Source organism: Chiloscyllium punctatum, chromosome 36 (assembly GCF_047496795.1).
Source record: "Chiloscyllium punctatum isolate Juve2018m chromosome 36, sChiPun1.3, whole genome shotgun sequence".
In the NCBI taxonomy this organism is placed as follows: Eukaryota; Metazoa; Chordata; class Chondrichthyes; order Orectolobiformes; family Hemiscylliidae; genus Chiloscyllium; species Chiloscyllium punctatum.
The window spans coordinates 45,924,004-45,937,938 of NC_092774.1; the positions used below are offsets into that span (position 1 = coordinate 45,924,004).

Below are 13,935 nucleotides of genomic sequence, written 5' to 3' on the forward strand. Positions count from 1 at the left end.
TATCTTCAGAGATTAGGCTTGTCTTTTGAAGAGGTTGTGCACTGTGAGCCCATACTCAAATTCAGAAGACTGAGAGGAAGTCTAATGGTGGAATATCAGGTAGTAAAAAGGGTCGACAAAGTAGACGTAGAAAGGACATTTCCCTACCCTTTGTTGGGACATAATATTACGCTGAAGGGGTGGCAGAGTTAAAATAAATGAGGCATGATTTATATCAAAGGCTTGTGAATCTGTGGAATTCGTTATACCAGTGTGGTGGATGTCTGGACGTGGAATAAATTTAAGGAGGAGATGGACAGATCTTTAAATAGTTATGATTTGGATGGGTTATGGGGAGTGGTCAGGAAAGTGGAGTTGAGGCCAAAGATGAGATCAGTCATCGTGGTGTTAAATGGGAGAGCAGTGTTGAGGGGGTGAATACCCTCCTCCTGTTCCTGGTTCCAGTGTTCTGCTACTCAGATAAGGTACATCACAGTGATAAGCAACTGAAGCAATGGACGTAGTAATCCGTGGCTAACAATGGGGAATTGAAACTAGCTGCAGATTGAAAAAAACAAGGTATCATTGTACAAACGTGAGTGGCAGGGCAAAGGATTGACAGATGACTATTCAGCTAACGGGAAAATGAGAGCAGACAGAAGTGAGTCATCCTCCTGTGGTGTGGAGTACTGGGATCTCACCGTTTATTTCACTGACTTGGAATGAAGAGTCCATATACATAGATCCCTAAAGTTGCCCCCCAGGTGGATAGTGCTGTTAAGGCGGCATACGGTGTGTTAGGTTTCACTCGTAGAGGGATTGAGTTCCGGAGCTGCAACTATACAAAACGCTGGTGCGGCCTCACTTGGCGTACTGTGTACAGTTCTGGTCCCCATATTTCGGGAAGGATGTGGAAGCACTGGAAAAGGTGCAGAGGAGATTTACCAGGATGTTGCCTGGTCTGGAGGGGAGGTCATATGAGGAAAGGCTGAGAGACTTGAACCTGTTCTCATTGGCAAGAAGGCGGCTAAGAGGGGATTTGATAGAGACGTGCGAGATGATCAGAGGATTATGAGAGGGTAGACAGTGAAAGTCTTTTTCCAAGGATGATGTCAGCTTGCATGAGGGGGGATAACTACAAATTGAGGGGTGATAGATTTAAGACAGATGTCAGAGGCAGGTTCTTCACGCAGTGAGTGGTAAGGGCGTGGAATGCCCTACCTGCTAATGTAGTCAACTCAGCCACATTAGGGAGATTTAAACAATCCTTAGATAAGCACATGGATGATGATGGGATAGTGTAGGGGGACGAGCTGAGAATAGGTCAAAGGTCGCGGCGCAACATCGAGGGCCAAAGGGCCTGTTTCTGCGCTGTATTCTAAAATATGGCTACTGCGTTTGCTGCTGACACAAAGATGGAAGTTGTGACGAGGGCATAAGGAATGTGTGCGATGGGATATCAACGGGTTGAGTGGGCCAAAAAACACGGAAATGGTGGATACAATGTGAACCCTCCTGCTTGGGCAGCAAGAACTGAAAAAAAACCCAGCCTGTGACTGGTGAGAGATTGCAGAACGTATAGAGGGATCTGGGGTGTCCTGTCACATGAATCCCAACACACTTGCAGGCAGGTACAACAAGTAATTGGGAGGGCAGCAAGACTGGGTTTTTCTTTTGCAAGGCAATGGAATGTAAAAGTAGGGACTTAAAACACAGTACGCTGGAGAAACTCAGTAGGTCTGTGGAGAGAGAGAGAGAAACACAGTTGACGTTGAGTCCTGTGCGATGCTTGTTCTGCAGCGTCCACAGTAAGAGGTTTCCCTCTAGTCGTATCACGTATCCATCAGAGGATATTCAGTGCACTGTACGGAATTTTGACTCGTTGCATGAGGATATAAATCCACGAGAAGCTGTTCAGAGAAGGTTCTCCCAAATGACTCCTGTTGTGGCGGTTACATGATAATAACAAGTTGGGCCTATATTGACTGAAGTCTAGAAAAACAAGAAGTGCTTTTATTGAAACATAAGATCCTGCGGGGCCTGACACGTGGATACTGAAAGGATGTTTCCTTTTAGTGGAGGGACTGGGACTATAGGATCCACTTATTAAAAAAAAATCTGGATTAGTGGTGCTGGAAGAGCACAGCAGTTCAGGCAGCATCCCTGATGCTGCCTGAACTGCTGTGCTCTTCCAGCACCACTAATCCAGTATTTGGTTTTCAGCATCTGCAGTCATTGTTTTTACCTTAAAAAAAATCGCCCACTGAATATAGAGTTGACAAGAATTCTTTCTCAGAGTGACATGAATCTTTGAAATTCTCAGCTCCAGTGACTGGTGGACAGAGGATCATTGAATATTCTTAAGGCAGTGTTAAATAGATTCTTTACTAACAAGCGGGTCAAGAGGTACGGGGTGGGGGGGGCTCAGTAATGCGGAATGGAGGCCAAATCAGGCCAGGAATGAACTTATTAAATAGGGGAGCTGGTTGAATGGGCAAAGTGACTGACAACAACAGTTGTGTGCAGTTGTCTATAATTCACACAAAAGTTACACAAACCAGGTTTGTGTTAAGCACATACAGACATTAAAAGCATTTTGTATGGTTCAGTTTGAAAGATTTTCTTTCCCCTGTCTCCTCCATCCTTCACCTCCGTCGACCCATACAGCACAGCGACAGACCGTTCGGTCCAACCAGTCCATGCTGACCCATAATCCCAAACTAAACTAGTCCCACCTTGCCTGTGTTTGGCCCTTATCCCTTCGAACATATTCATGTATTTAGCTAAATGTCTTTTAAACGCTGCAACTGTACCTGCATCCACCACTTTCTCTGGAAGTTCATTCCACACACAAACTACTGTGTAAAGTAAAAAACTGTCCCTGGTGTCTTGTTAAATCTCCCTCCCCTCACTTTAAAAATATGTCCCGAATCTTGAAAGCCCCCACCCGAGGGAAAGGACACCTTCCAATCACCTTATCTACACCCCTCGTGATTACATAAGGTCACCCTCTATAAAGTCACCCTTGTACCTACTACACTCCAATGAAAAAAGTCCCAGCCTATCCAGCCTCTCCTTATAACTCTATAACCCTCTATTCCCAATAAGAACAGGAGAGTGGATAACCCCAGCGCCCTGGGGATGATCAGTTGAAGCTGACCACTTCCACTCCCCCTCCCCCTGGGACATGTAAGTCCAGGTCCTCCTCCATCGCCAAATCCTAGCCACTCCACGCCTGGAGCAAGAATGCTTCATCATCCGCTGAGGGACCCTCCAACCACATGGGATCAATGTGGATTTCACCAGTTTCCTGATCTCCCCTCCCCCTACCCCCACGTTATCCCAGATCCAACTGTCCTACCTGTCCATCTTCTTTCCCACCTAACCATTCCACCCTCCTCTCTGACCTATCATCCCCTACCTTCAATTCCTAGCTACCTTCCCCCAGCCCCACCCGATTTATCTCTCACGAGGTAATCACGAGGGGTGTAGATAAGTTGATTGGAAGGTGTCCTTTCCCTCGGGTGGGGGCTTTCAAGATTCGGGACATATTTTTAAGGTGAGGGGAGGGAGATTTAACAAGACACCAGGGACAGTTTTTTACTTTACACAGTAGTTTGTGTGTGGAATGAACTTCCAGAGAAAGTGGTGGATGCAGGTACAGTTGCAGCGTTTAAAAGACATTTAGCTAAATGGAAGAACAAATAAGAATGCGGAATACAGGGTTAATGGTAGGGTTCTTGGTCAGGTGGAGGAACAGAGGGATCTTGGGGTCTATGTACATAGATCTTTGAAGGTTGCCACTCAGGTGGATAGAGTTTGTAAGAAGGCCTATGGAGTATTATCGTTCATTAGCAGAGGGATTGAATTCAAGAGTCGTGAGGTGATGTTGCAGCTGTACAGGACTTTGGTTAGGCCACATTTGGAGTACTGTGTGCAGTTCTGGTCGCCTCACTTTAGGAAAGATGTGGAAGCTTTGGAGAGGGTGCAGAGAAGATTTACCAGAATGTTGCCTGGAATGGAGAGTAGGTCGTACGAGGATAGGTTGAGAGTTCTCGGCCTTTTCTCGTTGGAACGGCGAAGGATGAGGGGTGACTTGATAGAGGTTTATAAGATGATCAGAGGAATAGATAGAGTAGACAGTCAGAAACTTTTTCCCCGGGTACAACAGAGTGTTACAAGGGGACATAAATTTAAGGTGAAGGGTGGAAGGTTTAGGGGAGATGTCAGGGGTGGGTTCTTTACCCAGAGAGTGGTGGGGGCATGGAATGCGCTGCCCGAGGGAGTGGTAGAGTCAGATTCATTGGCGACCTTTAAGCGGCATTTGGATAGGTACATGGATGGGTGCTTAATCTAGGATAGAAGTTCGGCACAACATCGTGGGCCGAAGGGCCTGTTCTGTGCTGTATTGTTCTATGTTCTATGTAAATACATGAATATGTTCAAAGGGATAAGGGCCAAATAAATCCCTTGCCCCCAATTCCTGATGAAGAGCTTGTGCTCGAAACGTTGACTCTCCTGCTCCTCGGTTGCTGCCTGACCGGCTGTGTTTTTCCAGCGTCACACGTTTTGACTCTGATCTCCAGCAGCTGCAGTGCTGACTTTCTCCTTGCTGAGTTTCTCCAGCAATTTTATGGCACTGATTCAGATTTCCAGCGTCCTCGAAACTTTCCTCTCACTCAGTGAGGTCGGGTTTCAGCCAATGAGGGAGCTCCAGCCTTAGTCCCACCTCTCACTTTTGCTCCGATTGGTCAGAAGGCTTCTGTCACTGATTGGTCCTCTAATTTTGACCCTTCTTTTTATTGGTCTGGGTCTGCAGCCAATCAACCGACCCATCCGCCCCCCCCCCCCCCCCCCCCCAATGTGGGTCAAGGAATGCCAAGCGTTTACTTTTTTCTTGCTGTTAGCACTTCCAAGAGTGAAAGTGGGGGACAATCCTGACTCGGAGTCCTAGATTAAAAATCACACAACACCAGGTTATAGTCCAACAGGTTTAATTGGAAGCACACTAGCTTTTGGAGCAACACTCCTTCATCAGGTGACAGTAGAGGGCTCGATCCTAACACAGAACTTAAAGCAAAAATTTACAGTGTGATGGAACTGAAATTATACATTTAAAAATTGATTGTCTGTTAAGCCTTTTATCTGTTAGAATACAGTGATAGTTTCACTTCTTTCATGTGTAAATCACAAAACCTTTTTTATAAAGTTGCATTCTTGGATTAGCTGTTAACAATGGTGATAGCTAGACAATATGTTGAAGGTTCTGGATTAGTGGTGCTGGAAGAGCACAGCAGTTCAGGCAGCATCCAACGAGCAGCGAAATCTGCTTGAATGAATAATCCAGTATTTGGTTTTCAGCATCTGCAGTCATTGTTTTTACCAATATGTTTTAGGTGTTAGCTCCGTGTTCTCTGTCTATGACCTGATGTTTAGATTGATTCTAATCTAAAAAGTGAGTTTTACATAAATTCATGCAGTTTTTGAGCTCAGAGTTCTACATGAATGCATGCAGTTTTTGAGCAAAGTACAATGTAACTGCACTTTGCTCAAAAACTGCATGCATTCATGTAGAACTCTGAGCTCAAAATCTGCATGAATTTATGTAAAACTCTGTTATCTCACTTTTTAGATTAGAATCAATCTAAACTTCAGGTCATAGACCGAGAACACGGAGCTAACACCTAAAACATATTGTCTAGCTATCACCATTGTTAACAGCTAATCCGAGAATGCAACTTTATAAAAAAGGTTTTGTGATTTACACATGAAAGATGTGAAACTATCACTGTATTCTAACAGATGAAAGGCTTACAGACAATCAATTTTTAAATGTATAATTTCAGTTACATCACACTGTAAATTTTTGCTATAAATTCTGTGTTACCATCGAGCCCTCCACTATCACCTGATGAAGGAGCGTCGCTCCGAAAGCTAGTGTGCTTCTAATTAAACCCGTTGGACTATAACCTGGGGTTGTGTGATTTTTAACTTTGTACACCCCAGTCCAACACCGGCATCTCCAAATCCTGAGTCCTAGAGTTATGCAACACAGAAACAAACCATTCAGCCCAAATTGTTCACGCCGACCGGATATCCTAAATTAATCTAGTCCCATTGGCCAGCAATTGGCCCATGTCCCTCTAAACCCTTTCTATTCATAGACAAGATCGAAAAGGCAGCTGGATGGGTATATGTACCAGCTATGTTCATTGCACAGGACATGGGCGTGGATGATAGTGGTGGGCAGTGTTCATTGTAAAGGAGTCCCACCTGAAACAGTGATTGTTAATTACCATTTTCACATGATGAGTGACCTGCTAAGTATTACCCCATCTTTATTTTTTGCTCAAACTGCATGGCTTTGCCCAGTCTTCAAACTGCGATGAATTTATAAAAGATACGGCCTCACGTGAAGTATTATCGCCAGTTCTGAGGCCGGCATTGTAGCAAGGAATTGAAGCATTAGAGACAGTGCCAAATTTTGAAAATGTATTCATTGAAGCATTAGAGACAGTGCAGAGATTTTAGAACATGTTCATTGATTATCCTGGAGAAGGTGACGGTGTGACGGTGAAACTTACATCGCTGAGAGTCAAGATTAGAGTGGTGCTGGAAAAAGGACAGCAGGTCAGGCAGCATCCGAAGAGCAGGAAAATCGACGTTTTGGGCAAAAGCCCTTCATCAGGAATGAAGGCTCCTGCCCGAAACGTCGATCTTCCTGCTCCTCAGATGCTGCCTGACCTGCTGTGCTTTGCCAGCACCACTCTGATCTTCAGCATCTGCAGTCCTCACTTTCGCCGGCACCGCTGTGAGCCAGATACAGGAGCCAGTGTGATACTGAAGGAACGCTGATGTAGCTCCAGTCATGATGCTGCATGACTTGGTGGGGAAGTAACAGAGGGAGGTATTCCTCTGTATCTGCTGGTTATCTCCTTCATAACAGCATTAGAACTGGGAATAGGAGCTGGAGCAGGGCAGTTTAGCCACTCAAGCCTGTTTCACCATTTGATATGAAAATAGCTGATTTGTGGTTTCCCAGGATCTTTGTTTCGGAAGGTGCCTTGGTAGGTTGTTGCACTGCAGCTTGTTGTTGGTACATGTTTGGAAACAAATTGCTCCTGATACGTTTCCCCACCTGTTTGTGTGCAGAACGGGGTTTAACATTTACTGTTGACTGTTGATTACCACTGGCTTAACAGTGGTCTGCTACACCCTGTGCTTGTGAACTCTTTCTTTGCAAGAACTGCAGTAACGCCACTCTAACAGTGGAGGTAGGGTTTAATTCACACTATCTTAGACCTAGCTGTTGTGGGGAGGGTCTCTACGCAGGCAAACGTACAGAGAGATTTTGAGATGATTTGTAGCTCAGGTGGAGGTTCTGGATGTAGGTTTGCTCGCTGAGCTGGAAGGTTCATTTCCAGACGTTTCGTCACCCTACTAGGTAACATCTTCAGTGGGCCTCCGGGTGAAGCACTGTTGATAATTCCTACTTAAAACATATAAATAGAAAACAGGAATTATCAACAGTGCTTCGCCCAGAGGCCCACTGAAGATGTTACCTACTAGGGTGATGAAACGTCTGGAAATGAACATCCCAGCTCAACGAGCAAACCTACATCCAGTAAAGAGAGACACCTGAATAAAAAAAATGGTAGAGATTATCAACACTTCGGTAAAAAACAACCTTTTAATCAATGAATTTGCTATTAACAGTGAGTTAAAAAAGTCCAGAATTGGAGTCAGAAATCTTCAGTTCCTTTCTGGGGGGTTGGCTAGTCAAGGGTTCAGGAGCTGCAAACAGTTTCTTCTCTTTATATAAAAAAAAAATTCCTAGAGCAGTATCCCAGAAATTTAGTCTAATTCAATGCTTTCACAAAAGAATCCAATCCTTGAAGACAGCACACATACAGAATTCTACCAAATATTGTGCAGGCCAGAGATTTGACCTTGGGGTGGAGGGAGGAAGGTTGAGATAATCAGTGGATGTATTAGGAACTGACTGCCTATTTCAATAGGGTGTAATTAAAAAGCAGTCAGTTTCAGCACTGGGAGCACATTGCGACCAAGCCTCCTTGGCAAGAAAAACAGAGACAAAGGGGATTGAGAGAAAGGCTTGCGCAGCAGATAAAACAACTTCTGATGGAAAGAAAAACAAAGAAAAATGTACAGCCTAGGAACTGGCCCTTCGGCCCTCCAAGCCTGAGCTGATCCAAATGTACTGTCTAAACCTGTCACCCAATTCTGAAGCATCTGTATCCCTCTGCTCCCCACCTGCTCATGCATCTGCCCAGACGCATCTTAAATGAATCTACCGTACCTGCCTCTAGCACCTCTGCTGGCAACACGTTCCAAACGCCCACCACCCTCTGTGTGAAGTACTTGCCGCATGTATCCCCCTTAAACTTTTCACCTCTCACCTTGAAAGCGTGACCTCTCGTAGTTGAATCCTTCGCCCTGGGAAAAAGCTAGTCTCTATCCACCCTGTCTAAACCCTTCATGATTTTGTAAACCACAATCAGGTCCCCCCTCAATCTCCTTTTTTCTAATGAAAATAAACCTAACCTACTCAACCTCTTTTCACAGCTCGCACCTTTCATACCAGGCAACATCCTCGTAAACCTTCTCTGCACCCTCTCCAAAGCGTCCACATCCTTTTGGTAATGTGGCGCCCAGAACTGTACACAGTATTCTAAATGCAGCCGAACCAATGTCTTGTACAACGTTAACATCACCTGGCAGCTCTTATACTCAATACCCCGTCCAAGTGGGGCAATAAACAGATCTTCTTGAAGGGCAGATATAACTGCAATTCTTCTGTGTTGGGGTTTTTTGTTGGACACAGTAACACGACTTTTTAAACAGTTGCTAACACAATAATTTATCATTGCAGTCCCATCAGGAGGGATATAAGCTGGTGATGTCTCACTGACTCTGAACAGGCTTTCACAAGGTTGCTGCTCATTCCAGTCACATGAGTAAATCAGGGCATTTAATATGTTTTATAAAACAGTCACTAAATATATACAGGTAAATGTTAAAGTTGGTCGAAAACGTTTTGTGTCAATACATGGAGGAAAAGCAGACATCAACACCGACCATAACAAATCCATAGCTAAAATTCCTCCAGCTGAAATACACCCATTCTCTCTCAGTTTTCTGTCACTCAGCCAATTCTGTATCCGTGTCCCTTTCATTCCAAGAGTTCTAACTTTGCTCACTGGTCTGTGTGGCATTGTATCAGTTACCTTTTGGAGGTCCACACACACACACATCAACTGATGAACTTTAAATAAAAATCGCCAGCAATGACAATTTTGCCTTAAAATTAATGCTAACTCTGATTAACTAACCAGTAATTACTGATATGAATTTTAATTTGTCTCTAATGAGTACTTCCAGAAGAATACTCATTGCTGCTGTTCCATTGACTGAACTGATCTTTAGGGCCATTTTACAACAAGGGGCCTGACATTTGCAATTCTTCGGTCCTCCGGCACCATCCCTGCGTAAGGCAGATTAGAATATTACGGCAGTATCGCTGCAGTTTCTATTTTCACTTCCCTTGGTGCCTTGTCGGCATCTCCTCCAGTCCCGGAGCCTATTATTTTAAGGACAGAAAACAGTACCTCTTAGTTATCTATAATAAACCACTCGAGAGAGAGTCTGAATCCACAACGACGTTCAATCCCTCCAGTTAGTTGTGAACTCGCTGGTGTCTCAGGAGGTGGGATGACTGAGTGAACCCTTTGCCACAGTCGGAGCAAGTGAATGGTCTCTCCCCCGTGTGAAGACGGTGGTGGACAGTGAGTTGAGAGGAGTGCTTGAACCCTGTCGCACAGTAGGAGCACCTGAATGGTCGCTCATCAGTGTGAACCCGCTGGTGTGCCTGCAGAATGGACGAGGCAGTAAACGCCTTGCCACACGCAGAGCAGGTGAACGGCTTTTCCCCAGTGTGCGATCGCTGGTGGACCAGCAGGTGGGTGAGCTGGGCGAATCCCTTCCCACACTCCGAGCAGGTGAAGGGTCTCTCCCCGGTGTGCGTCCGATGGTGCGTCAGCAGATGGGTTAACTGAGTGAATCCCTTCCCGCACGTGGAGCAAGTGAACGGCCTGTCTCCAGTGTGAACCCGCTGGTGGAGAGCGAGTTGAGACGAGCGCTTGAACCCAGCCTCACAGAGCGAGCACCTGAACGGCCTCTCGTCCGTGTGAACACGCTGGTGGGACGTTTGCTCCTCGGAGCTTTTGTAGCACTTCCCGCACTCTGGGCATTTGAAAGGCCGCTCATCGGTGTGAACCCGCTGGTGTCGCAGCACATTGGATAACTGAGCGAATCCTTTCCCACAGTCGGAGCAGGTGAACGGCTTCTCTCCCGTGTGCACGCGCTGGTGCGTCAGCAAGTGGGTGAACTGGGTGAAACCCTTCCCACAGTCAGGGCAGGTGAATGGCCTCTCCCCGGTGTGAATTCTCTGGTGTGTCAGCAGGTCAGATAGCTGAGTGAAGCCCTTCCCACACTTGGTGCAGGTGAACGGCTTCTCCCCGGTGTGAATGCGCCGGTGAATTTCCACCTTTGATGGGGAAATAAACCCCTTGCCGCAGTCTCTGCATTTCCACGGCTTCCCCCCGCCACCGCATTTAGGTTTGGACGGATCAGATGATCGGGTGAATCCTTGTCCGCACACAGAACCTGTATACGGTTTCTCTCCACGGAGAACGGTGCTGTTTACTTCCATGGTCAAAATTCAGGTTAAGACAAACTTGGGGGACTGTCAGATTCTGATTCAACATTTAGTTGCCCAACTGCAAACACTATCCTTGTGGTATCCTGTGAAATAGGTTTAAAACAGAGGTGGAGGGGGAGAGAAAAAAAAAGAGTGAGAGAGAACCCAGAAAACTGCAAAGACAAGTTGGGAAAATCAAGCTGAATAAATCTGGTAACCGGGCTGGCCCTGGGAGAAAGTTAGCACGAAAGCTAATGATTGTCATAAAAACCCAGTTGTTCACAAATGTCGTTCAGGGAAGGGAACATTCCACCTGGTCTGGTCTTTCATAAAACTCTAATCTGTAATAAGATGAGGCAGGGGACGTAGGCATTTGGGGTTGTAAGGCAGAGAGAAAATGACTTTGGACAGGCAGAGATACATAATAGAGATAATTGTCGCTGATTTCAATAATGCTTGCATTTTATGTTGATAAAATTCTTTCTTCCTTGCAAGGTCACATCAGTCAAAATATTAGCTCTACATTTTCTCTCAGTAATCAATTTTTTTTCCCGCCTAGCTAGATTTGAAATCTAAAAGTAATTTCGGGTTACAAGAAATTTCTTCCACAGTCTACCACTTAAGCACAACACCCACACCTAGTTCAGACACACGGAAGACTCTGGCCTTCCTAGGAATGTAAGACAAAGGGACAGGCAGGTGGTAAAGGAGAAGGATATGAAACAGCCTCCAACTTGATCAGAAATTTCCCAATCCTTGAACTTTCACCATCCAGAAGGACCAGTCCAGCTGATGAACGTGAACACCGTCACTTCCCAGTCACACACCATCCTCACTTGTCTGACAGCCAGCACAGGATTCGCAGACAAATTCCTCCATTTCAATATTGGGAAGATTGAAGCCATTACCTTCATTCCCGTTGTCGAATTGTGCTCCCTCAGCCCCGACTCCATCCATCTCCCTGGCAAATGTCTGAGGCGGAACTAGACTGTTCACAATCACAGTGAAATATTTCACCCCACCCACATATCCCCATCATCACCAAGACTACCTTTTGCCACCTCAGTAAGATCCCCTAACTCTACCCGAGTCTAACCTCATCTGCTGCAGAAACGTCAGCCATTCCTTTGTTTCCTGTAGACTTAACAATCCAAATACACTCCCAAATAAATATTAAATCACTCCACTGATACTGGCTATTCCATCAGTTACCAAGGCCATAAAGTCTGGAGTTTCCTCTCTCAAACTCCCTGTCTCTTTACCTTCCTTTCCTCCTTTAAGACGCCCCTTCATACCTTGTTATTCGGCAAAATGTTTGGTCACCTGCCCCAACATCTCTGTATGTACCCCAGTGTCAAATATCACATTCAGACATTTTTTCTGAAGTAGAGTCACAGAGCTGTACAGCACGGAAACAGACCTTCTGGTCCAACTCTCCCATGACAACTAGATATCTTAAATTAATCCAGTCCCATTTGCCAGCGTTTGGCCCATATCCCTCTAAACCCTTCCTATTCATATTTGGCGAGTCTACTACTATTGCAACAGCAGTTGACTCACCAATTTTAAGGGCATTTAAATGGTCACTGGATGAGAATAGAATAGTGTGGGATAGATGGGCTTCAGATCGGTTCCACAAGTCAGTGCAACATCGAGGGCCGAAGGGCCTGTACTGCGCAGGAATGTGCTATGTACCCATCCAGATGCCTTTTAAACTAATTCTAAATTACACCACCTCCTCTGGCAGCTCATTCTACACACACACCACTCTCTGTGTGAAAAGGTTGCCCTTGAGGTCTCTTTTATATCTTTCCTCTCTCACCTTAAACCTATGCCCTCTAGTTCTGGACTCACCCACTCCAGAGAAAATACCTTGTCTATTTACCCTATCCATGCCCCTCATGATTTTATAAACCTCGATAAAACTCAGCCTCCCACGCTCCAGGGAAAACAGCCCCAGCCTGTTCAGCCTCGCCCTGCGGCTCAAACCCTCCAACCCTGGCAACATCCTTGTTAATCTTTTCTGAACCCTTTCAAGTTTCACAACATCCATCCTATAGCAGGAAGACCAGAAATGAATGCAGTATTCCAAAAGTGGCCGAACCAATGTGCTGTACAAACACCTTGGAACAATGAATGATTATAAAGTAATGCAAAGTCTGTGAAAAGATTTGTAGCTCGGGTGCTCGTTGTTGTGGTTCTGTTCGCCGAGCTGGGAATTTGTGTTGCAGACGTTTCGTCCCCTGTCTAGGTGACATCCTCAGAGCTTGGGAGCCTCCTGTGAAGCACTTCTGTGATGTTTCCTCCAGCATTTGTAGTCCAAACACATCGACCTGGACCCAATATACCGGCCACTGCAGCGGACAGCTGGAACTGACAACCGGAAGCGGCAGATTCAAACCACTACAAATGTTGGAGAAAAGATCACAGGAGGCTCCCAAGCACTGAGGATGTCACCTAGACAGGGGACGAAACATCTGCAACACAAATTCCCAGCTTGGCGAACGGAACCACAACAACTTTATAATCATGGTAAAAATACAGGTGTTTATTGCTGATTTGTACATGTGATACCATTACTTCAACATCAATGGGTGGATAACCTCTTATCGACCAGCATTGTCGGAAACCAAAGCACATCCGATAAAAGTAAAATTTCAAAACCATGAGTGGTCTGGATGCAGTCATTAGGGAGAAATGGTTCCCGTTTATAAAATGGGTGGCACGGTAGCTCAGTGGTTAGCACTGCTGCCTCACAGCGCCAGGGTCCCAGGTTCGATTCCAGCCTTCGACTGTGTGTGGAGTTTGCACATTCTCCCCGTGTCTGTGTGGGTTTCCTCCCACAGTCCAAAGATGTGCAGGTCAGGGTGAATTGCTAAATCGCCCATAATGTTAGGGAATAATAAGTCAGAGGGAAATGGGTCTGCGTGGGTTACTCTTCAGAGAGGGTCAGGGTGGATATGTTGGGCTGACGGGCCCATTTCCAGACTGTAGGGGTATCTAATCTCATAAACAACAGGGCTGAAGTTTAAAGTGATTGGCTAGTGGGGTGGGGAGGTGGTGGGAAGACATGGTAACAAACCGGAAGAAATGGGAATGGTTTACAATTTGAAGGTGTTGGGGGGGGGGGGGTGGGGGTAGAGGAGGAGTGAGGCAAAGATGTGTTTGGTGGTGGTGTTCTGCTGGAGTTGTCTGAAGCAGCAGAGAATGATCCTTTGAATGCGGAGACTGGTGAA

At 45.7% G+C, this 13,935-nt stretch overlaps 1 protein-coding gene across 1 annotated transcript in view; it reads right to left on the bottom strand.

Annotated features, from left to right (window-relative positions):
- The window catches only part of LOC140461018 (uncharacterized), a 163,022-nt gene that overhangs the window by 30,944 nt on the left and 118,143 nt on the right, over nucleotides 1-13,935 (bottom strand). The window contains exon 2 of the mRNA XM_072555805.1: nucleotides 9,685-10,803. Within this exon, the coding sequence (XP_072411906.1) occupies nucleotides 9,685-10,711 (1,027 nt within the window). The 5' untranslated portion in view covers nucleotides 10,712-10,803. The remainder of the gene's footprint in view (nucleotides 1-9,684; nucleotides 10,804-13,935) is intronic.